The sequence below is a fragment of the Malaclemys terrapin genome, chromosome 3 (assembly GCF_027887155.1).
Source record: "Malaclemys terrapin pileata isolate rMalTer1 chromosome 3, rMalTer1.hap1, whole genome shotgun sequence".
Taxonomy (NCBI): Eukaryota; Metazoa; Chordata; order Testudines; family Emydidae; genus Malaclemys; species Malaclemys terrapin.
This window is the reverse complement of record NC_071507.1, coordinates 208,011,814-208,034,572: the sequence shown is the minus strand read 5'-3', so window position 1 is coordinate 208,034,572 and position 22,759 is coordinate 208,011,814. Positions and strand designations below refer to the sequence as shown.

The following is a 22,759-nucleotide window of genomic DNA, read 5'->3' as shown; positions in this document are numbered from 1 at the left end:
CTTCCATATAGCAGTTCGAAAGGCGAAAACCCGGTAGACTCCTGGGGTACCTCCCTGTACGCAAACAGCAGGTGAGGTAAGTACTTGTCCCAGTCCTGCGGGTGCTGATTCATAAATGTTTTCAGCATCATTTTTAGCGTCCCATTGAACCTCTCCACCAGCCCGTTGGATTGGGGGTGATATGCTGAGGCCCAGTTGTGCCGGACCCCACATCTCTCCCACAAGCACCGGAGTAGGGCCGACATGAAGTTGGACCCTTGGTCCGTCAAGACTTCCTTGGGGAACCCCACTCGGCTGAAAATGGTCAGCAGCGCATCCGCCACAGTGTCTGCTTCAATGGACGATAAGGGCACTGCCTCGGGGTAGCGGGTGGCGAAATCTACCACCACCAGGATGTATTTCTTCCCAGACCGGGTCGTCTTGCTGAGAGGTCCCACTATGTCCATGGCCACCTTCTGGAAAGGCTCCTCTATGATGGGCAAAGGTCTCAATGCTGCCTTCCCCTTGTCCCGGGCCTTCCCCACCCTCTGGCAGGGGTCACAGGATCGGCAGTACTGCCGGACGTTGGTGAAGACCCCGGGCCAGTAAAAGTTCTGTAGCAGCCTCTGCCTGGTGCGCCGGATCCCCTGGTGCCCTGCGAGAGGGATGTCATGGGCCAGGTACAGTAGCTTGTGGCGAAACTTCTGGGGAACCACCAGCTGCCTCCTGATCCCCCACGACTCCACTTCCCCCGGGGGAGCCCACTCTCGGTACAGGAACCCCTTCTCCCACAGGAACCTCTCCTTGCATCCTCTCCTCATGGTCTGTACCACACTGAGGTCAGCCAGGCCCCTTAGCTTCCGCAGGGAGGGGTCCTTCTGCAACTCGGCCTGGAACTCGGCGGCTGGGGAAGGGATGGGGACCTGCTCCCTCTCGTCGGCTGGGTCGGAAGCCCCAGCCACCCCGCGGCCTGTCCTTGGGTGTTCCCTCCCCACCCGGGAAGGGTTCGGTGCCTCCGGTGGGACATCCTTCCCAAGGTCAGGGCGTAGTGCCCCTCGCCGGCTCTGGCTACGGGTCACGACTAAGGCGGTCTGGGGGCTGCTTGGCCAGTCCTCTAGGTCCCCCCCCATCAACACCTCAGTGGGCAAATGGTGGTGCACTCCCACGTCCTTGGGGCCCTCCTTGGCCCCCCATTTCAGGTGTACCCTCGCTACGGGAACCTTGAATGGGGTCCCGCCCACCCCGGTCAGGGTCAGGAAGGTGTTGGGCACCATCCGATCTGGGGCCACCACCTCAGGCCGGGCCAGTGTCACCTCTGCGCCCGTGTCCCAGTATCCATAAACTTTCTTCCCATCCACCTCCAGGGGAACAAGGCACTCGTTCCGCAGGGACAGCCCCGCGCCAACCCTGTAAACGGAGAACTTTGAATCCGGAGCATCTGGCCCCACAGAGAAGCTGGCCGGGGGCCTTTCTCTCTCTTGAGCAGTTGATAAGCTGCCAGCCCCTCTTGCGTGGGAAGCCTGCCCCTCGTCCGTCTGGGCCTCTACCAAGTTAACCCAGTGCGGGTTCGGTCTGCTCAGTCTGTCCTTGAGCTTGGGGCACTGGGCCCGAACGTGGCCTCTTCGGCCGCAGTAATAGCAGCTCATGTCCCGTGGGTCCCCTCGAGCCGGTCGGTTGTCCCTGATGCTGGGCATTCCCCGTGGGAGGGGATTCCCCATATTCCCCCTTTGGGAGGTCCCAGGGTGACTCTCTCTCTGCATCGCGGCGGGCCTGTTCCTTTGGGGCTCCTCCCTGCCACCCCCTGACCGGCTCTTTACAAACTCATCGGCCAGCTGCCCGGCGTGTCGCGGGTTCTCTGGCTTTCTGTCCACCAACCACAGCCTCAGGTCGGATGGGCACCGCTCATACAGTTGCTCCAGTACCAGCAGTTTAATCAGGTCCTCCTTCGTCTGGGCCCCACCAGCCCACTTGCTGGCGTATCTTTCCATGCGGACGGCTAGTTGCAGATATGAGATCTCAGGGGTTTTATCTTGACTCCGGAACCTTTCCCGGTACATCTCAGGAGTCAGCCCAAACTCACGTAGCAGGGCCTTTTTGAATAGTTCGTAGTCCCCTTTCTCTGCCTCTCCCAGTTGGCGGTACAATGCCACGGCTTTGGGGTCCAGTAAGGGGGTAAGGACCCGGAGTCTGTCCGCGGGATCAACCCGGTGCAGCTCGCAGGCCGTCTCAAAGGCCTCCAGGAAGTCATCCATGTCCTCCCCCTCCTTGTATGGGGCCATGATGCACTTATCAAAGCTCCGTGCAGTCCTGGGTCCCCCCTCACTCACCGCAGCCGGGGGTTCGCTGCCCTTCAATCTCGCCAGTTCCAGGTCATGCTGACGCTGTCTCTCATTCTCCTGTCTCTGTCTCTCATTCTCCTCCCGTTCATGCTGTCTCTGTCGTTCACGATCCTCCAGCTCTCTCAGTTTTAGCTCTTTCTCCCATTCCAGCCAATTCCGCTCCACGGATGCCGAACGTCGCCGGGAGGATCCTCTGCTGGCCGGCGAACTTCGCCGGGGGGATCCCCTGCTGGCCGGGGGGGTCACGGCGCCTTCGGTATTTGCTGGGCTCCTCCCCACCCTTCCCCTAGGCATAGGAAGGAGGGGTCTCGGGAAGCCCTCAGCAGCCGGCTGACCACTCCCAGCTGGGACAGACACTGGTGCCTGCGCTGCATTTGCCAGGCTGCTTCCCTGAGACACAGGGATCAGTTCATTCGGGCGATCTTCCGCCTCCAGCTGGGCAATGAGCTGTTCTTTGGTGAGCCTCCCAATGCGCAGCCGCCTCTGCTTGCACAGCTCCACCAGGTCGCTCTTAAGCCGCTTGGCATACATCTTCCTGCTGGCCACTCACCGGCCTGTGTGCTCACAGCTCCCCACAGTTCCCAGGGAGACCCCTAGTGTGCCAGCCCTTCTCGAGGTCACCGCCTCTCTGCCAGGGTCGAGCTGCAGACTCCTCCGCCCCTGGGACCACTCGCTGCGATCCCCCCGGGGGACCCTGTTACTGCAAAAGTCCTTCTCGCTGGTCACACACTCCCAGGGGTAATAACCGTCTCTCTCTCACTCTTCAGCACGCCTGGTCCCCATCAATCCCCCTTCGTTTTACTGCTCCCCAGCCACTTACTGCAGGAAGCGCCGTCCACGGGGTGCAGTAGATCCCACCACTGCCACCAGTTGTTGCGGATTGTGGGGGAGTTAGGGCCCTGCACCCCTCTTCCCGAGATTCACTGCGACTCTCAACGAGCCAGTAAAGCAGAAGGTTTATTTAAGGACAGGAACACAGTCTCAAGCAGAGCGTGTAGGTACGATCAGACCCCCTCAATTAGGTCCCTCTGGGAGGTTCAGGGAGCTTAGACCCCAGCTTGGGGTTCCCTGCGTTGCACCACCCAGCCCCAACCGAAACTAAACTCCCAACTCCTCCCGCTGCTCCTCTCCTTTGTTCAGTCTCCCGGGCAGAAGGTGTTAATTCTCCCCACCCCCGTTCCTGGCTCAGGTTACAGCTCAGGTAGCTTCCTTCAAGGGAAGTCCCACATCCCCACTGCAACCCCCCTGCAACATTCCCAGGTCAAATCTGCCCTGCTCCCTGCTCCGTCACATGGGGAATCTGGGGGCCCTTGCCAGGCAGTTGGGCGCCTGCAGAGCAGAGGTGTGGGGTTCGGTGCATGGCTGGTGCCTGGTGGGGGTCCTGGTCTCCATGGAGGGAACGAGGCCAGGCAGCCTGGCATCGCCCTGTCCCTGGGCGCAGGGGGCAGAGCAGGGGACCCAGAGACAGCAGCTGCAGCTGGCCCCATCCAGTGCCCCACGGGGATGTGCAGGGCGCCCCTAGTGGGGATGTCTGGGTCCTGTTCCAGACATAGCAGCCCTGGCCCGGTCCCAGAGGTACCAGAAACTGCCCTATTTCCATGGCGCTGTTTGCCCATCACGGCCCCACGGGGTTGGCCTCTGGGAGGAGCTGTCCCATGGGCCAGGTCCCCCAGGGGTCTCACCCTTCCTCCAGGGTGAGCCCTGCGTCCTCGCTATGTATGGGGCACCAATGTGACCGCTGCTGGGGTCCTGGGTCCAGGCCTGGTGCCCACCGCTCGAGGAAGATCCCGGAAGAGCCCGGGGAAGGATCAGAGGGTTAGAAAATCTGGCTGCCAATGAGTGACTCCAGGAGAACCCGGTCAGCCCCGCACCGCCCCAGGACCCGGCACTGCCAGCAGGCAGCCGCAGACACAAAACCAAGACAGAGCAGGGCTGTGTAAACGTAAACTCCCAACACATCGAGGGGAAGTGAAAAAAGCTTTGCCAGGGTGAGGGGCCCGGTTCTGGGCTTGTGGCATTGAACGGAAACGGGCTAAAAGCAGCATTTTCCCAAAGCTGCCCTGAGGCAACGTTCAGCTGGGAACGTTGGGGACCCAGAGCCTTCGTTCCCGAGGGCTCGCGCCGCGGTGGCTCTGCCCAGGGTGTCAGGCGGCCGGGTGTCACCAGGACATGGGGTCAGAAAGGGACTCTGGCGGCTCTGGTAGTTGGCACGGGGCTGGCAGGCTCCCCACCCGGCTCTGCGCGCCTCCCGGAAGCAGCCGGCATGTTCCTCCAGCTCCCAGGCGTAGGGGCAGCCACGGGGCACCGCGGCCAATGGGAGCTGTGGGGGTGGCACCGGCGGAGCTGCTCCCGGCCACCTACGAGCCAGAGGGACGTGATGCCGCTTCCTGGGAGCCACATGAGGTAAGTGCTGCCTGGAGCCTGTACCCCTCCCCCCCTCCCGCACCCTACACCCCACACCCCTCCCCCAGCCCTGAGCCCCCTCCCGCACCCCAAACCCCTCATCCCCGGCCCCACCCCAGAGCCCGCACCGCCCAGCCAGAGCCCTCACCCCCTCCTGCACCCAAATCCCTGCCCCAGCCTGGTGAAAATGAGCAAGTGAGCGAGGGTGAGTGACAGAGGGAGGGGAAATGGAAGTGGGGGGGCATGGCCTGGGAGAAGGGGGTGTGGCCTCATGGAAGGGGCGGGACAGAGGGAGGGGCTAGTGTGTTCCGTTTTCTATTATTAGAAAGTTTCTGCTGGACTTAGCTTCTCAAAGGGGAGGTTCAGGGGGGACTTGACCCCAGGGTGTAAGTACCTGGGGGGGGGGTGACGGTGCCCGGGGGAGCCAGCTGAGGTCACTCAATCAGGGTGAACTGCAAACAAAACGGGGCAGACAAACCCCAAACGCTGGTGGTTATTCCAATACTTAGATTTACCAACCAGCACAAAACAGCTTCTATACGACCTCACTGGTTACTCAGAGTCCAAACAACGCAGTTCCCTTAAGGTGCCCAGCCTCAGGCCTCCGTCCTGACACACCTGTCAGATATGATGATGATTACTGAGAATCTTACTTCATCATATAAAAGAAAAGGTTCTTCCAACCCCAAAGGATCAGCCACATACCCAGGTTCAATTATAACTTAGATCTCACCCAAAATACACGCTAATAACCAATTCTTATTCACTAAACTAAAATGTATTAAAAAAGAAGAGAGAGAGAGTTGGTTAAAAGATCAATCTACAGACAGACTTGAATTCAATTCTTGAGGTTCAGATCCATGGCAGAGGTGAGCTTGTAGTTGCCAAAAGTCCTTTTAGAAATAGTCCAGAGGTTACACTGGTCTACAATTTTGGAGAAGTCGTCTGCTTCAGAGATAAAATGTGCTATTTATTATGTATTTTGATGTGCTGAATTCAAATATGACAATTAAAACAACGGATTGGCTACTGTTTCTAAGATATTTAAGTTTTTACATTTTATGTCTATGTATATTGTGTAGATAGTAGAGTTTTAATCATGAATTGTAAACCTAGGTCTTTTCAGGTGTTTATGGTTGCTTTACATAGATTCATAGATTCATAGATTCTAGGACTGGAAGGGACCTCGAGAGGTCATCGAGTCCAGTCCCCTGCCCTCATGGCAGGACCAAATACCATCTAGACCATCCCTGATAGACATTTATCTAACCTACTCTTAAATATCTCCAGAGATGGAGATTCCACAACCTCCCTAGGCAATTTGTTCCAGTGTTTAACCACCCTGACAGTTAGGAACTTTTTCCTAATGTCCAACCTAGACCTCCCTTGCTGCAGTTTAAACCCATTGCTTCTGGTTCTATCCTTAGAGGCTAAGGTGAACACGTTTTCTCCCTCCTCCTTATGACACCCTTTTAAATACCTGAAAACTGCTATCATGTCCCCTCTCAGTCTTCTCTTTTCCAAACTAAACAAACCCAATTCTTTCAGCCTTCCTTCATAGGTCATGTTCTCAAGCCCTTTAATCATTCTTGTTGCTCTTCTCTGGACCCTCTCCAATTTCTCCACATCTTTTTTAAAATGTGGTGCCCAGAACTGGACACAATACTCCAGCTGAGGCCTAACCAGAGCAGAGTAGAGCGGAAGAATGACTTCTCGTGTCTTGCTCACAACACACCTGTTAATACATCCCAGAATCATGTTTGCTTTTTTTGCAACAGCATCACACTGTTGACTCATATTTAGCTTGTGGTCCACTATAACCCCTAGATCCCTTTCTGCCGTACTCCTTCCTAGACAGTCTCTTCCCATTCTGTATGTGTGAAACTGATTTTTCCTTCCTAAGTGGAGCACTTTGCATTTGTCTTTGTTAAACTTCATCCTGTTTAACTCAGACCATTTCTCCAATTTGTCCAGATCATTTTGAATTATGACCCTGTCCTCCAAAGCAGTTGCAATCCCTCCCAGTTTGGTATCATCCGCAAACTTAATAACCGTACTTTCTATGCCAATATCTAAGTCGTTGATGAAGATATTGAACAGCGCCGGTCCCAAAACAGACCCCTGCGGTACCCCACTCGTTATGGCTTTCCAGCAGGATTGGGAACCATTAATAACAACTCTCTGAGTACAGTTATCCAGCCAGTTATGCACCCACCTTATAGTAGCCCCATCTAAACTGTATTTGCCTAGTTTATCGATAAGAATATCATGCGAGACCGTATCAAATGCCTTACTAAAGTCTAGGTATACCACATCCACAGCTTCACCCTTATCCACAAGGCTCGTTATCCTATCAAAGAAAGCTATCAGATTGGTTTGACATGATTTGTTCTTTACAAATCCATGCTGGCTGTTCCCTATCACCTTACTGTTGCGGATTGTGGGGGAGTTAGGGCCCTGCACCCCTCTTCCCGAGATTCACTGCGACTCTCAGCCAGCCAGTAAAGCAGAAGGTTTATTTGGATGACAGGAATACAGTCCAAGACAGGTCTTGCAGGCACAGACAACAGGGCCCCCCCCAGCTTGGGGTCCCAGGGCATGCCAGCCCACCCCCCTTTGGGGGGTCAGAGCCATCTCTCCAGCCTCATTCTAGCCTGCTTCCAGCACTCTCCTTTTGCGACCCCTCCCACAGCCTTTGTTCAGTTTCCCGGGCTAAGGAGTCGCCTCGCCTTCAACCCCTTCCTGGGTTCTCATGTTACACACTCAGGTATGCGCCCTCGGGCAGATCCCATCCTGCAATGCAGACTATCCCAGCACACTCCCCTGTCAGCATTCACAGACCACCGTGAGAACAGGCCCAGTTCGTCACATCTCTCCCCCCTTCGAGACCGAACTGAGTGGGGTCACTTTAGCCAGTGACCCAGGGAAGTTCGAACCTACCCCCGTTCCCATGGATGCCCCCGCATCCCTCCCATTCCTTGGTGGGAATTACACCAGGCCCCTCCAGTTTCACGCCCCCCCTTAGGTCGGGGGTGCTTGATGGCACTCGCAGTTCGCATGTGGGAAGGTTTATGCGGCCTGCGCCCTTTTCCCACCCCTATACCTCTGGGGCTCCAACTGGGCTGTGGTCTTCTCCCAGCGCTCCAGTCTGGAGGTCTGTGCTTTGGGCTCTCTTGGTTTAGAGCCGCCCTTTTAACCTTGGCCACCCTCCGAAAAGGCTCCTCTATGCTGGGCAAGGGTCCTAAAGCTGTTTTCCCCTTGTCCCAGGCCTTCCTCCCCCTCTGACAGGGGTCACAGGATCCGCAGTACTGTCAGACAGTAACAAAGACCCCAGGCCAGTAAAAGCTCCGTAGCAGCCTCTGCTGGGTACGCCAGGTTCCCTGGTGCCCTGAGAGGGGAATGTCATGGGCCCGGCACAGCAGCTGGCGGCGATACTTCTGGGGTACCACCAGCTGCCTCCTGATCCCCCCTGACTCCATTTTCCCTGGGGGAGCCCATTCTCGGTACAGGAACCCCTTCTCCCACAGGAACCTTTTCCGGCCACCTCGTCCCATGGTCTGTACCGCATTGAGGTCGGCTAGGTCCCTTATCTTCCGCAAGGAGGGATCTCTCTGCAACTCGGCCTGGAACTCAGCAGCTGGGACAGGGATGGCCACCTGCTCTTTCTCGCCCGCTGGGTCCGAAGCTGCAGCCTCCCTGAGCCGTGTCCCTGGGCGTTCCCTCCCCACCAGGTTAGGGTCCTGCGCCCCAGGCAAGGCACCCCCCCCAAGGCCAGGGCGCAGTGCCCCTCGCCGGCTCTGACCGCGGGTCACAACTAAGGTGGTCTGGGGGCTGCTGGGCCAGTCCTCTAGGTCCCCCCCCATCAACACCTCAGTGGGCAAATGGTGGTGCACTCCCACGTCCTTGGGGCCCTCCTTGGCCCCCCATTTCAGGTGTACCCTCGCTACGGGAACCTTGAATGGGGTCCCGCCCACCCCGGTCAGGATCAGGAAGGTGTTGGGCACCACCCGATCTGGGGCCACCACCTCGGGCCGGGCCAGTGTCACCTCTGCGCCCGTGTCCCAGTAACCATAAACTTCCTTCCCATCCACCTCCAGGGGAACAAGGCACTCGCTCCGCAGGGACAGCCCCGCGCCAACCCTGTAAACGGAGAACTTTGAATCCGGAGCATCTGGCCCCCCAGAGAAGCTGGCCTGGGGCTCTCCTCCCTCCTTAGCAGGTGGTACCCTGCCAGGCCCCCTTCCCTGGGAATGCTGCCTCTCGCCGGGCTGGGTCTCTACCCAGTCAACCCTCTGTGGGTTCGGCCTGCTCAGTCTGTCCCTGAGCCTGGGGCACTGGGCCCGTATGTGGCCCTTTTGGCCACAGTGGTAGCAGCCCATGTCCCATGGGTCCCCTTGAGTGGGTCGGATGGTCCTGATGCCGGATGTTCCCCTCTGATGGGGTTTTTCTGTATTTTCCCACGGGGAGGTCCCATGGTGACACTCTCTCTGCGTTGTGGTGGGATTGCTCCTTTGGGACTCCTCCCTGCCACCCCCTGACCGGCTCTTTACAAACTCATCAGCCAGCTGCCCGGCGTGTCGCGGGTTCTCTGGCTTTCTGTCCACCAACCACAGCCTCAGGTCGGATGGGCACCGCTCATACAGTTGCTCCAGTACCAGCAGTTTAATCAGGTCCTCCTTCGTCTGGGCCCCACTAGCCCACTTGCTGGCGTATCTTTCCATGCGGGCGGCTAGTTGCAGATATGAGATCTCAGGGGTTTTATCTTGACTCCGGAACCTTTCCCGGTACATCTCAGGAGTCAGCCCAAACTCACGTAGCAGGGCCTTTTTGAATAGTTCGTAGTCCCCTTTCTCTGCCTCTCCCAGTTGGCGGTACAATGCCACGGCTTTGGGGTCCAGTAAGGGGGTAAGGACCCAGAGTCTGTCCGCGGGCTCCACCCGGTGCAGCTCGCAGGCCGTCTCAAAGGCCTCCAGGAAGTCATCCATGTCCTCCCCCTCCTTGTGTGGGGCCAGGATGCACTTATCAAAGCTCCGTGCAGTCCTGGGTCCCCCCTCACTCACCGCAGCCGGGGGTTCGCTGCCCTTCAATCTCGCCAGTTCCAGGTCATGCTGACGCTGTCTCTCTTCATGCTGTCTCTGTCTCTCATTCTCCTGTCTCTGTCTCTCTTCATGCTGTCTCTGTCTCTCATTCTCCTCCCGTTCCTGCTGACGCTGTCTCTCTTCACGCTGATGCTGTCTCTCTTTCTCCTCCCGTTCACGCTGATGCTGTCTCTCTTTCTCCTCCCGTTCATGCTGACGCTGTCTCTCTTCATGCTGTCTCTGTTGTTCACGATCCTCCAGCTCCCTCAGTTTTAGCTCTTTCTCCCATTCCAGCCAATTCCGCTCCCCGGATGCCGAACGTCGCCGGGAGGATCCTCTGCTGGCCGGTGGGCTTCGCCGGGGGGACCCCCTGCTGGCCGGGGGGGTCACGGCGCCTTCGGTATTTGCTGGGCTCCTCCCCACCCTTCCCCTAGGCATAGGAAGGAGGGGTCTCGGGAAGCCCTCAGCAGCCGGCTGACCACTCCCAGCTGGGACAGACACTGGTGCCTGCGCTGCATTTGCCAGGCTGCTTCCCTGAGACACAGGGATCAGTTCATTCGCGCGATCTTCCGCCTCCAGCTGGGCAATGAGCTGTTCTTTGGTGAGCCTCCCAATGCGCAGCCGCCTCTGCTTGCACAACTCCACCAGGTCGCTCTTAAGCCGCTTGGCATACATCTTCCTGCTGGCCACTCACCGGCCTGTGTGCTCACAGCTCCCCACAGTTCCCAGGGGGCCCCCCTAGTGTGCCAGCCCTTCTCGAGGTCACCACCTCTCTGCCAGGGTCGAGCTGCAGACTCCTCCGCCCCTGGGACCACTCGCTGCGATCCCCCCGGGGGACCCTGTTACTGCAAAAGTCCTTCTCGCTGGTCACACACTCCCAGGGGTAATAACCGTCTCTCTCTCACTCTTCAGCGCGCCTGGTCCCCGCCAATCCCCCTTCGTTTTACTGCTCCCCAGTCACTTACTGCAGGAAGCGCCGTCCACGGGGTGCAGTAGATCCCACCACTGCCACCAGTTGTTGCGGATTGTGGGGGAGTTAGGGCCCTGCACCCCTCTTCCCGAGATTCACTGCGACTCTCAGCCAGCCAGTAAAGCAGAAGGTTTATTTGGATGACAGGAATACAGTCCAAGACAGGTCTTGCAGGCACAGACAACAGGGCCCCCCCCAGCTTGGGGTCCCAGGGCATGCCAGCCCACCCCCCTTTGGGGGGTCAGAGCCATCTCTCCAGCCTCATTCTAGCCTGCTTCCAGCACTCTCCTTTTGCGACCCCTCCCACAGCCTTTGTTCAGTTTCCCGGGCTAAGGAGTCGCCTCGCCTTCAACCCCTTCCTGGGTTCTCATGTTACACACTCAGGTATGCGCCCTCGGGCAGATCCCATCCTGCAATGCAGACTATCCCAGCACACTCCCCTGTCAGCATTCACAGACCACCGTGAGAACAGGCCCAGTTCGTCACACTTACCACCTTCCAAGTGTTTGCAGATGATTTCCTTAATTACTTGCTCCATTATCTTCCCTGGCACAGAAGTTAAACTAACTGGTCTGTAGTTTCCTGGGTTGTTTTTATTTCCCTTTTTATAGATGGGCACTATATTTGCCCTTTTCCAGTCTTCTGGAATCTCTCCCGTCTCCCATGATTTTCCAAAGAGAATAGCTAGAGGCTCAGATACCTCCTCTATTAGCTCCTTGAGTATTCTAGGATGCATTTCATCAGGCCCTGGTGACTTGCAGGCATCTAACTTTTCTAAGTGATTTTTAACTTGTTCTTTTTTTATTTTATCTGCTAAACCTACCCCCTTCCCATTAGTATTCACTATGTTAGGCATTCCTTCAGACTTCTCGGTGAAGACCGAAACAAAGAAGTCATTAAGCATCTCTGCCATTTCCAAGTTTCCTGTTACTGTTTCTCCCTCTTCGCTAAGCAGTGGGCCTACCCTGTCTTTGGTCTTCCTCTTGCTTCTAATGTATTGATAAAAAGTCTTCTTGTTTCCCTTTATTCCCGTAGCTAGTTTGAGCTCATTTTGTGCCTTTGCCTTTCTAATCTTGCCCCTGCATTCCTGTGTTGTTTGCCTATATTCATCCTTTGTAATCTGTCCTAGTTTCCATTTTTTATATGATAATATTTCACCTGTCCTGTTTATGTAACACTTTAAAAATCAGCAAAAGGGTTATATAAATAAAATTTATTATGAAACAAAAAGCAAAAAACTATTATGTACATAGTTTAGTCCTATTCAGTGTCTACTCGGCGCTTCTTGGCTTGTCTCTTGTATTCATTAAATGGAGCATCTCTTGTCACTGTCCAGTAATAGTCTGCAAGCATTGATGGGCTCCATTTGCCCTGATAGCGTTTCTCCATTGTTGCAATGTCCTGGTGAAATCGCTCGCCGTGCTCGTCGCTCACTGCTCCGCAGTTCGGTGGGAAAAAATCTAGATGAGAGTGCAAAAAATGAATCTTTAGTGACATGTTGCAACCAAGGCTTTTGTATGCCTTGAGGAGGTTTTCCACCAACAACCTGTAGTTGTCTGCCTTGTTGTTGCCGAGAAAATTTATTGCCACTAAGTGGAAGGCTTTCCATGCCGTCTTTTCCTTGCCACGCAGTGCATGGTCAAATGCATCATCTCGAAGAAGTTAACGAATCTGAGGACCAACAAAGACACCTTCCTTTATCTTAGCTTCACTTAACCTTGGAAATTTTCCATAGAGGTACTTGAAAGCTGCTTGTGTTTTGTCAATGGCCTTGATAAAGTTCTTCATCAGACCCAGCTTGATGTGTAAGGGTGGTAACAAAATCTTCTTTGATTCAGCAAGTGGTGGATGCTGAACACTTTTCCTCCCAGGCTCCAATGACTGTTGGAGTGGCCAATCTTTCTTGATGTAGTGGGAATCTCTTGCACGACTATCCCATTTGCAGAGAAAACAACAGTACTTTGTGTATCCAGTCTGCAGACCAAGCAAGAGAGCAACAACCTTCAAATCTCCACAAAGCTGCCACTGATGTTGGTCATAGTTTATGCACCTCAAAAGTTGTTTCATGTTGTCATAGGTTTCCTTCATATGGACTGCATGACCAACTGGAATTGATGGCAAAACATTGCCATTATGCAGTAAAACAGCTTTAAGACTCGTCTTCGATGAATCAATGAACAGTCTCCACTCATCTGGATCTTGAACGATGTTGAGGGCTGCCATCACACCATCGATGTTGTTGCAGGCTACAAGATCACCTTCCATGAAGAAGAATGGGACAAGCTCCTTTTGACGGTCACGGAACATGGAAACCCTAACATCACCTGCCAGGAGATTCCACTGCTGTAGTCTGGAGCCCAACAGCTCTGCCTTACTCTTGGGTAGTTCCAAATCCCTGACAAGGTCATTCAGTTCACCTTGTGTTATGAGGTGTGGTTCAGAGGAGGAGGATGGGAGAAAATGTGGGTCCTGTGACATTGATGGTTCAGGACCAGAAGTTTCATCCTCTTCCTCGTCTGACTAAAGTGAGAATGATTCTGGTGCATCAGGAACCGGCAGTCCTTCTCCGTGGGGTACTGGGCGTATAGCTGATGGAATGTTTGGATAATGCACAGTCCACTTTTTCTTCTTTGACACACCTTTCCCAACTGGAGGCACCATGCAGAAGTAACAATTGCTGGTATGATCTGTTGGCTCTCTCCAAATCATTGGCACTGCAAAAGGCATAGATTTCCTTTTCCTGTTCAACCGCTGGTGAAGATTTGTTGCACAAGTGTTGCAGCATATGTGTGGGGCCCACCTCTTGTCCTGATCTCCAATTTTGCAGCCAAAATAAAGGTGATAGGCTTTCTTAACCATAGTGGTTATACTGCGCTTTTGTGATGCAAAAGTCACCTCACCACAAACATAGCAGAAGTTATCTGCACTGTTCACACAAGTACGAGGCATCTCTGCTCACTTTGGCTAAACAGAAATGTGTCCCTTTGTAAAATCAAACACTGACAAATAAGAGAGCACGACACTGTATGATTTCTAGAGCTGATATAGGGCAATTTGTTCAGCAGAGTGATGTAAGCTTCGTTATGATTGCATCATCCATGACTTCTAGGAATAACATGATGCAATTCATATCATGTATGACGCAATACCAGCTTCAGATTGCATCATTCATTGTTTTGCCTAAAAAGCAAGTTCTGTCCAAACCCAGTCATAGATTTATTCATAGATCCAGTCAAAGATGTATTTTAGTCATTTCTGGTTTAAATTGAGATCCCTTCCCTTTATAACTCACTTATCCTCCGCCATTCCCAAGTCAAGGGTCGTATATACTGACCCAATAGCATATCTTGAAAACTAGAGCCAATCAACAATTTTAAGCATCATTTTCGTTCTCAGTGACCCAGAATTAGTAAAGTTTGACTACATTTATTTCAGAAGCATTTTGGCTGTAGAGCAGTGTTATAGTCCAATGGGTTGCCAACTCTAATCACACAAACCCAAACACACTTGCCCCACCCCCTTCTCCAAGGCCTCGCCCCTGCCCCACCCTTCCTCTGAGGCCCCGCCCCACTCTCCAGCCCCCCTCCCTCCATCACTCGCTCTCCCTCACCCTCCCTCACTTTCACTGGGCTGGGGCAGGGGGTTGGGGTGTGAGAGGGGCTGCGGGCTCTGGACTGGAGCCGAGGGGTTCGGAGTGTGGGAGGGAGCTCCGGGCTGAGCCTGGGGCAGGGGTTGGGGTGCAGGAGGGGGTGTGGGCTCTGGGAGGGAATTTGGGTACAGGAGGGGCCTAGGGCAGGGGTTGGGGTGCAGGAGGGGGTGAGGGGTGCGGGATCCTGGCGGACGGTGGTTACCTCGGGAGGGTCCCAGAAGCGGTGGCATGTCCGGCAGCGGCTCCTAGGCTCAGGGGCGGCCAGGCAGCTCCGTGCGCTGCCCCTGCCTGCAGGCACCGCCCCTGCAGCGACCACTGACTGCAGTTCCCCGTTCCCGGCCAATGGGAACCGCGGAGTCAGCGCTTGGGGCGGAGGCAGCATACGGAGACCCCCTGGCCCCGCCTCTGCCTAGGAGCCGCTACCGGACATGCTGGTCACTACTGGGAGCGGCACGGCGCCTGGGTAAGCAGGGGCCTGCCTTAGCCCCACTGCGCCACCGGACTGTTAGTGCCAAAAATCTCCTGCTTTGGCTTCAGCAGCCGCTGGGAGGTGGAGCCTGGTTCCGGGAGACTCCCGGCCAAGCCGGCTCCCTACAGGGCTCGTCAGGCTGGCAGAGGACGGTCGCACCGAGCCGGTGGCTAGAAGCTGACACTGGGGAGAGAAGGTGTCAGTTCTGGACAGCGAGTCACTAACCACGGGAACAATTCACGGGGCTGGGCTGGATCCTCCATCACCGGCACCTCGGCTGTTTCTCTACCAGCTCCGCTCCGGGGACAGTCTGGGGCCCTGCTGGGCAGGGGGTGAGACCAGCTCCTCACGCCGGGCCCTTCTGGCCTGGGGAGCCATGAAGTGCTGCATCTCACCTGCCATTAGCATGGGGCAGGGGCGGTGCCCCCTCGTGAGCAGCGCCGGCGTCTCACCCGCTATCAGCACGGGGCAGGGCGGCGCCCCCGGTGGGCAGTGCCGGCGTCTCACCTGCTCTCCCTCTCCCTGCAGGTACCGCAGTTACCTGCGGCCCCGCTACAAGGTGGCCTATAAGACGGTGTCGGACATGGAGTGGAAATGCTGCCACGGCTACTCGGGTGACGACTGCCTGGAGGGGCCGGCCCAGGGCCCCCCTCTCACCACCACCCGCCCGCGCCCCAAGCCTGGCCGCCCCACGCTCTCCGGCTTTGGGAACCCCCTGAGCGGCCTGGGCGGAGAAGGTACCGATGGCTTGGGGATGGGGGAGGGGGAGCCAGGTTTGTGTGGGGAGAGGTGAGGTGGGGGGCGCTGGGGTGGGGGGTGAGGACCAGAGAGGGAAGGTGTGTGGGGGGGCTGGTTGGGGGCAGAGTTGTGGAGTCTCTCGGCTGCCCCTGCTCCCCAGCGCCCCCTCCCTTTGCCCTCCAGACTGCGCTGGCCTCAAGCCCCACTCCCAGCATGCAATGCTCCCTCTTGCCTCCGCGCCAGGCCCCATTGCATGCTGGGACCCCCCATCTCCACAGGACACAGCTGAGAGTGGCCGGTGGCCACCCGGAGCAACTGCACCCCGAAGGGAAAGGCCTCGGCCCGGCTTGGGGGCCAGGAGAAGGGACCCACAGCCTCACCTCAGCTGGGGGTGATGGCCAGGGCCGTGGCTGGCTGGGGGGAGCCCGGCTCAGTGCACTCTGCTCTGCAGGCTGGAGGTGTGGGGGGGGCTGGGGGGAGCCCGGCTGGGGGGGGCCCGGCTCAGTGCTCTGCTCTGCAGGCTGGGGGTGTGGGGAGGGCTGGGGGGAGCCCGGCTGGGGGGGGCCTGGCTCAGTGCTCTGCTCTGCAGGCTGGGGGTGGGGTGGGGGGAGCCCGGCTCAGTGCACTCTGCTCTGCAGGCCGGGACGGGGGGTGTCATGGAGTCCCCGGGCGATGCTGTGGAACTGCTCCCCACAAAACCAGTCAGGACTTTGGGGAGCCTCCTCTCCCTCGGAGCAGACTGTCTTCAGGGAAGGAGCTCACACGGCTTCACCTTCCTGGGTCTGACCTTGGAGTATTTATCATATGCCCCTCCGTGCGCTTCCCACAGCGAGTCTGCCCCGGCGGGGTCCTGGGGAAGCCAGAGGGTCCTGCACCCCCACTTCGCAGTCAGTCGTGACTCTCAGCCAGCCAGTAAAACAGAGGTTTATTAGATGACAGGAACACGGTCTAAAACAGAGCTTGTAGGTACAGCGAACGGGACCCCTCGACCGGGTCCATTCTGGGGCTCAGTGAGGCAGACCCCCATCTGCCCTCCCTTCCAGTCCCCAGCTAGCTCCAAACTCCAACCCCCCATCCAGCCCCTCCTCTGGGCTTTGTCTCTTTCCCGGGGCAGGAGGTCACCTGACCCCTTTGTCTCCAACACCTTCAGTTGGCACCTTTGCAGAGGAGGGGCCCAGGCCATCAGTTGCCAGGAGACAGAGTGTCGGGCATTTATGTACCCTGGCCCTTTGCTCTGCAGCAACCAGACACCCTTATCCCACCACGTAGACACTTAAGAACTGCATAGGGGAAACTGAGGAAAACATAAGAACAGTCCCACTTCGTCACAGAGGGGCTGGGGGGGGGTCCGGCTCAGTGCTCTGCTCTGCAGGCAGGGAGTGTGGGGGGGGCTGGGGGGAGCCCGGCTGCGGGGGGCCCGGCTCAGTGCTCTGCTCTGCAGGCTGGGGGTGTGGGGGGGGCTGGGGGGAGCCCGGCTGTGGGGGGCCCGGCTCAGTGCTCTGCTCTGCAGGCTGGGGGTGTGGGGGGGCTGGGGGGAGCCCGGCTGCGGGGGGCCCGGCTCAGTGCTCTGCTCTGCAGACTGTGGGTGTGTGGGGGGGGGCTGGGGGGAGCCCGGCTCAGTGCTCTGCTCTGCAGGCTGGGGGTGTGGGGAGGGCTGGGGGGAGCCCGGCTGCGGGGGGCCCGGCTCAGTGCTCTGCTCTGCAGGCCGGGGGTGTGGGGAGGGCTGGGGGGGGCCCGGCTCAGTGCGCTCTGCTCTGCAGGCCGGGGGTGTGGGGAGGGCTGGGGGGAGCCCGGCTGCGGGGGGCCCGGCTCAGTGCTCTGCTCTGCAGGCCGGGGGTGTGTGAGGGGTTGGGGGGGAGCCCGGCTGCGGGGGGCCCGGCTCAGTGCTCTGCTCTACAGGCTGGGGGTGTGGGGGGGGTTGGGGGGGTGCCCGGCTGCGGGGGGCCTGGCTCAGTGCGCTCTGCTCTGCAGGCTGGGGGTGTGGGGGGGCTGGGGGGAGCCCGGCTCAGTGCGCTCTGCTCTGCAGGCCGGGGGTGTGGGGAGGGCTGGGGGGAGCCCGGCTGCGGGGGGCCCGGCTCAGTGCTCTGCTCTACAGGCTGGGGGTGTGGGGGGGGTTGGGGGGGTGCCCGGCTGCGGGGGGCCTGGCTCAGTGCGCTCTGCTCTGCAGGCTGGGGGTGTGGGGGGGCTGGGGGGAGCCCGGCTCAGTGCGCTCTGCTCTGCAGGCCGGGGGTGTGGAGGGGGGCTGGGGGGAGCCCGGCTCAGTGCGCTCTGCTTTGCAGGCCGGGGGTGTGGGGAGGGCTGGGGGGAGCCCGGCTCAGTGCTCTGCTCTGCAGGCCGGGGGTGTGGGGAGGGCTGGGGGGGGCCCGGCTGCGGGGGGCCCGGCTCAGTGCGCTCTGCTCTGCAGGCCGGGGAGATGCGGAGAAGGTGAAGCAGCTGGAGGAGAAGGTGCAGACCCTGAGCAAGCGGCTGGAGGACCTGCAGGCCACCGCGGAGAAGCTGCTGCAGGAGGGGAGCAAGGCGGTGGAGCTCTCGCTCAATGGGAAGCAGTTGGCCGACGCGGCCGCCCAGCCCGAGATGAAGGAGACCCTCAACCAGATCCAGAGGCACCTGCAGCACCTGGACAACCGCATCTCCAGCCACGACGCCGAGCTGACCAACCTAAGCAACGGGCAGGGGCCGGGGGCCCCGCAGGGAGGGGCGCTGCTCCTGCAGGAGGTGGAGCGGCGGGTGCAGGAGTCCTGCGCTGCCTGCCTGGCGGGCAGCGAGGGGCTGCGGCGGCAGCAGGCCGAGGACCGCGAGCGCATGCGGGGCCTGGAGAAGCTCATCAGCTCTGTGGACCAGCGGAACCGGGAGGCGGTGGAGAGCATCCAGCGGCACGTGAGCGGCCTGGCGGGGCGCCTGCCCGCGGAGTGCTGCTCCCAGCTGGACGAGCTGCGCGGCAGGATGGGTGACCTGGAGCGGCGGCTGGACGGCGTCTCTGGCTCCTTCACCATGCTCAACGAGCGCCTGGACCACGAGCTGGCTGGTCTGGAGCCGGCGGGGGCGGGGCGGGGCCGGCTGGTGGAGGTGGAGCGGCGTCTGAACGCCACCCAGCGCAGCCTGGAGGAGCACGACGCCCACCTGCACAGCCAGCTGGCGGGCGAGCTGAGCGGGCGGCTCAGCGGGGCCGAGGGGGAGCTCGCCAATGTGGCCGGCCAGCTGAGCGGCTTCCAGGGCCACGTTCACCAGGCCCTGGCCAACCTGAGCCAGGACGTGGAGACGCTGAAGGACAGCGTGGCTCAGAGTGTGGCTGTGGTGATGGAGCTGCAGGGCCAGGGCTGGCCGCACCCCACGCCCCACGACCCCTCTCTGGGCAGCCAGGACTCCCAGATCAGCAACATCCTCAGTGACCTGGCGCGCCGGGTGCAGGATAATGAAGGGCAGCTGCGCACCCTGGGCTCCAACCTGCACCAGCTCAGCAGCTCCGGGGTCGGGCTGGCCGGCTCCGTGCGGGCCCTGCAGGCCGAGGGGAAGAAGCTGCGGGAGCTGGTGGGGGCGAACGGGGAGTCACTGGTGCGCCTGGGGGCTGAGATCGGCAAGCTGGAGACCCAGCTGCTGGGCATGGGGGGCAGCGCCACCGACCCTACCGCCAAGGACCTGGCGCTCTTCTTCAACCGCACGGGGGCGCGGCTGGACCAGCTGGAGGGCGATCTGCGGGGGCTGAGCGGCGCGGTGCGGGCCGAGCAGCGCGGCTGCAGCCAGGCCTGCGCCGCCCTGCAGGACGAGGTGGGCCGGCTGCGCGGGGAGGTGGCGGCTTGCGCTTGCCCGCTGCTGCCCAGGAAGCCGGAGCAGGGCCGGGAGCCCGTGGAGGCCCACAAGCCCCTGGACGGCTTCAGCGTCTTCGGGGGCACGTCGGCCGTGGACCTGAAGTCGCTGCAGGGCGAGCTGTCCGAGGTGATCCTGAGTTTCAGCTCCCTGAACGACACGCTGCGCGGGCTGCAGAGCACCGTGGACAAGCACCAGACCGACCTCCACGAGCTGGGCTCCACCAAGGACCGCATCATCGCCGAGATCAACAAGGTGCAGGCCGAGGCCACGGAGCGCGCGGCCGAGAGCGAGGAGCGGCTGGAGGGGGTGACGCGCCAGCTGCACCACCTGGGCGGCACCTTGCGGGGCGAGGCTGGGGAGTGCCGGCGCGCGGCCGGCAGCCTGGAGCAGCGGCTGGCCAAGCTGGAGGGCGTCTGCGAGAGGCTGGACGCCGTCTCCGGCAGCCTGCGCAAGGTCAAGGAGGGGCTGAGCAAGCACGTGACGGGGCTGTGGGGCTGCCTGCAGGAGGTGAACGGCACCCTGCGTACCCACGGCGCCCTGCTCGACAAGCTGCAGGACGCCCGCCTGGGCACCGTCCACCCCCGCCTGGGCGCCCTCAACGCCTCCCTGCTGCGCCTGCAGGGCGAGGTGCACAACCTCACGCGCCAGGACCTGGCAGGTACGGCCCCCGTGCCGCTGGGCATGGGGGGCAGGGCACCCGGGGGGGCAGGAGACGAGGCACCATGGGGCTGCTGGGACAGCACCGGGATGAGGACTGGCCACGGCTCCAATTGGCCCTAGGTGGGGACTGGCTGGTTCAGGGGGTGGGACCCAGGGCTCCGATTCGGGTGGGGATGCTCGGGGGGATGGGGGGGACAAGGCTCTGATCTGGGTGGGGACGCTCAGGGGAGTGGGGTGGGACCCTGGGCTCCTACTGCCCCAGGGGGGGAGGGCAGCTCTGACTCTCTGGGTTCTGTTGCAGGCCCCCCCGGCCCACCTGGACCCGAAGGCCCCATGGGAAGATCGGGTCCCCCAGGGCCAGCAGGGCCTGCAGGCAAGGATGGAGAACAAGGCCCCATGGGACCCCCAGGTGAGAAGCAGCCCTGCCCCACAGGGAGGAGAGTGGCTGGGTCCATCGCAGGGTCATGGCTCCCCCACAGCCCCCGGACCCCCCAGCTCTGGTTCCCGCCGCAGCCTCATGAGGGTGTCACACAGCCTGGCACCCGCCTGCCCCAGTCACCACCCGCACGGGTGTCGGCCTCACGCCCGCCGTGCACGAGGGACCAGCCTCAGACACGGGATCTCGGCCGGGCACAGCTGATGTCTATGGGCGGGTGCCAGGGGGCAGTGCCCCACATGTCCCCCCAGCAATGGTCCAAGTGCCCAGGGGGTCACGGACCCTGAGCCACTGCCCTGGGGACTGTGGGCCAAGCTCTCCACAGAGGAGAACCCGGCCCAGGCCATGACAAGACCCGTCAGCCCCGGGGCCTCTTTCCTGGGTGCTCACCCTGTATATCCCCCCGCCCCCAGGGGCAGGCACAGTTCCCCCCCCACTACTGCCCATCCCATGAACAGCTCCCCCCACCCCACTGCACAGCTCCCCCCCAGCCCCGCTACCCCCACCCCGGGGCCAGGCACAGCTCCCCCCTACTACTGCCCATCCCATGAACAGCTCCCTCCCGCCCTGCTCGCCCCCACCCCACTGCACAGCTCCCCCCCCGCTCCGCTACCCCCACCCCGGGGCTAGGCACATCTCCCCCCCACTACTGCCCATCCCATGAACAGCTCCCTCCTGCCCTGCTCCCCCCCCACCCCACTGCACAGCTCCCCCCCACTCCACTGCACAGCTCCCCCCCGCCCCGCTACCCCCACCCCTCTACCTCCACCCCGGGGCCAGGCACAGCTCCCCCCACTACTGCCCAATCCCATGAACAGCTCCCCCCACCCCACTGCACAGCTCCCCCCCGCCCCGCTACCCCCACCCCTCTACCTCCACCCCGGGGCCAGGCACAGCTCCCCCCACTACTGCCCATCCCATGATCAGTTCCTCCCACCCCACTGCACAACTCCCCCCCGCCCCGCTACCCCCACCCCGGGGCCAGGCACAGCTCCCTCCCACTACTGCCCAATCCCATGAACAGTTCCCCCCACCCCACTGCACAGCTCCCCCCCGCCCCGCTACCCCCACCCCGGGGCCAGGCACAGCTCCCCCCACTACTGCCCATCCCATGAACAGCTCCCTCCTGCCCTGCTCCCCCCCACCCCACTGCACAGCTCCCCCCCGGCCCGCTACCCCCCCCCGGGGGCAGGCACAGTCCCCCCCCCACTACTGCCCATCCCATGAACAGCTCCCCCCCACTCCACTGCACAGCTCCCCCCCGCCCCGCTACCCCCACCCTTCTACCTCCACCCCGGGGCCAGGCACATCTCCCCCCCACTACTGCCCAATCCCATGAACAGCTCCCCCCACCCCACTGCACAGCTCCCCCCCGCCCCGCTACCCCCACCCCTCTACCTCCACCCCGGGGCCAGGCACAGCTCCCCCCACTATTGCCCATCCCATGAACAGCTCCCTCCCGCCCTGCTCGCCCCCACCCCACTGCACAGCTCCCCCCTGGCCCTCTACCCCCCCCGGGGCAGGCACAGCTCCCCCCTACTACTGCCCCCCCCGCTCCCTCCCCACCCCACTGCACAGCTCCCCACCCGGCCCGCTACCCCCACACCGCTACCCCCCCCGGAGCAGGCACAGCTCCCTCCCCACCCTACTACCCCCCACCCCACTGCACAGGTCCCCCCTCCCCACTACCCCCACCCACTGCACAGCTCCCCCCCTGCCCTGCTACCCCCGGCCCAACTGCACAGCTCCCGCCTGCCCCACTACCCCCACCCGGGGCCAAGCACAGCTCCCCCCACTACCTCCATCCCACTGCACAGCCACCCCCTCGCCCCGCTACCCTCGGCCCCACCACACAGCTCCCCCCCCCGCCCTGCCTCACCTCTCCTCTCTCTTCTCTTCCAGGGTTCCCTGGCGAGCAAGGTGAGACCGGCTGGGGGGCGGGGGGGTGGGCAGTGGGCCGGGGATGGGGGACTTGCCCTGCGGCAGGGTCTGCCCTGCACCCCCCAGGAGCTGGCCCCACACGTGGGCAGCGGAGCTCGGCCTCTTGGTGCTAGAACAGGGCTGGCCTGGCTGGGGGGGATGGGGCTGCCCCCCCGTGCAGGGGGAGGGGGCTGTGGAGGAGCTGGGCACATTCTGGGATGGGGCCCCGGGCACAGGGGGCAGGGAGAGCTGGGGGTGTGACAGGATGGGGGCCCCTGGGCACGGGGAGGTGGGGGTGGGATGGGGCCCCA

The 22,759-nt window shown here is 60.7% G+C and overlaps 1 protein-coding gene across 1 annotated transcript in view; it reads left to right on the top strand.

Moving 5' to 3' along the window:
* Positions 1–22,759, top strand: part of EMILIN1 (elastin microfibril interfacer 1) — a 33,626-nt gene that overhangs the window by 8,175 nt on the left and 2,692 nt on the right. The window contains exons 3-6 of the mRNA XM_054022082.1: positions 15,416–15,624; positions 18,030–20,090; positions 20,394–20,501; positions 22,431–22,448. Coding sequence (XP_053878057.1) covers positions 15,416–15,624; positions 18,030–20,090; positions 20,394–20,501; positions 22,431–22,448 — 2,396 coding nt within the window. The remainder of the gene's footprint in view (positions 1–15,415; positions 15,625–18,029; positions 20,091–20,393; positions 20,502–22,430; positions 22,449–22,759) is intronic.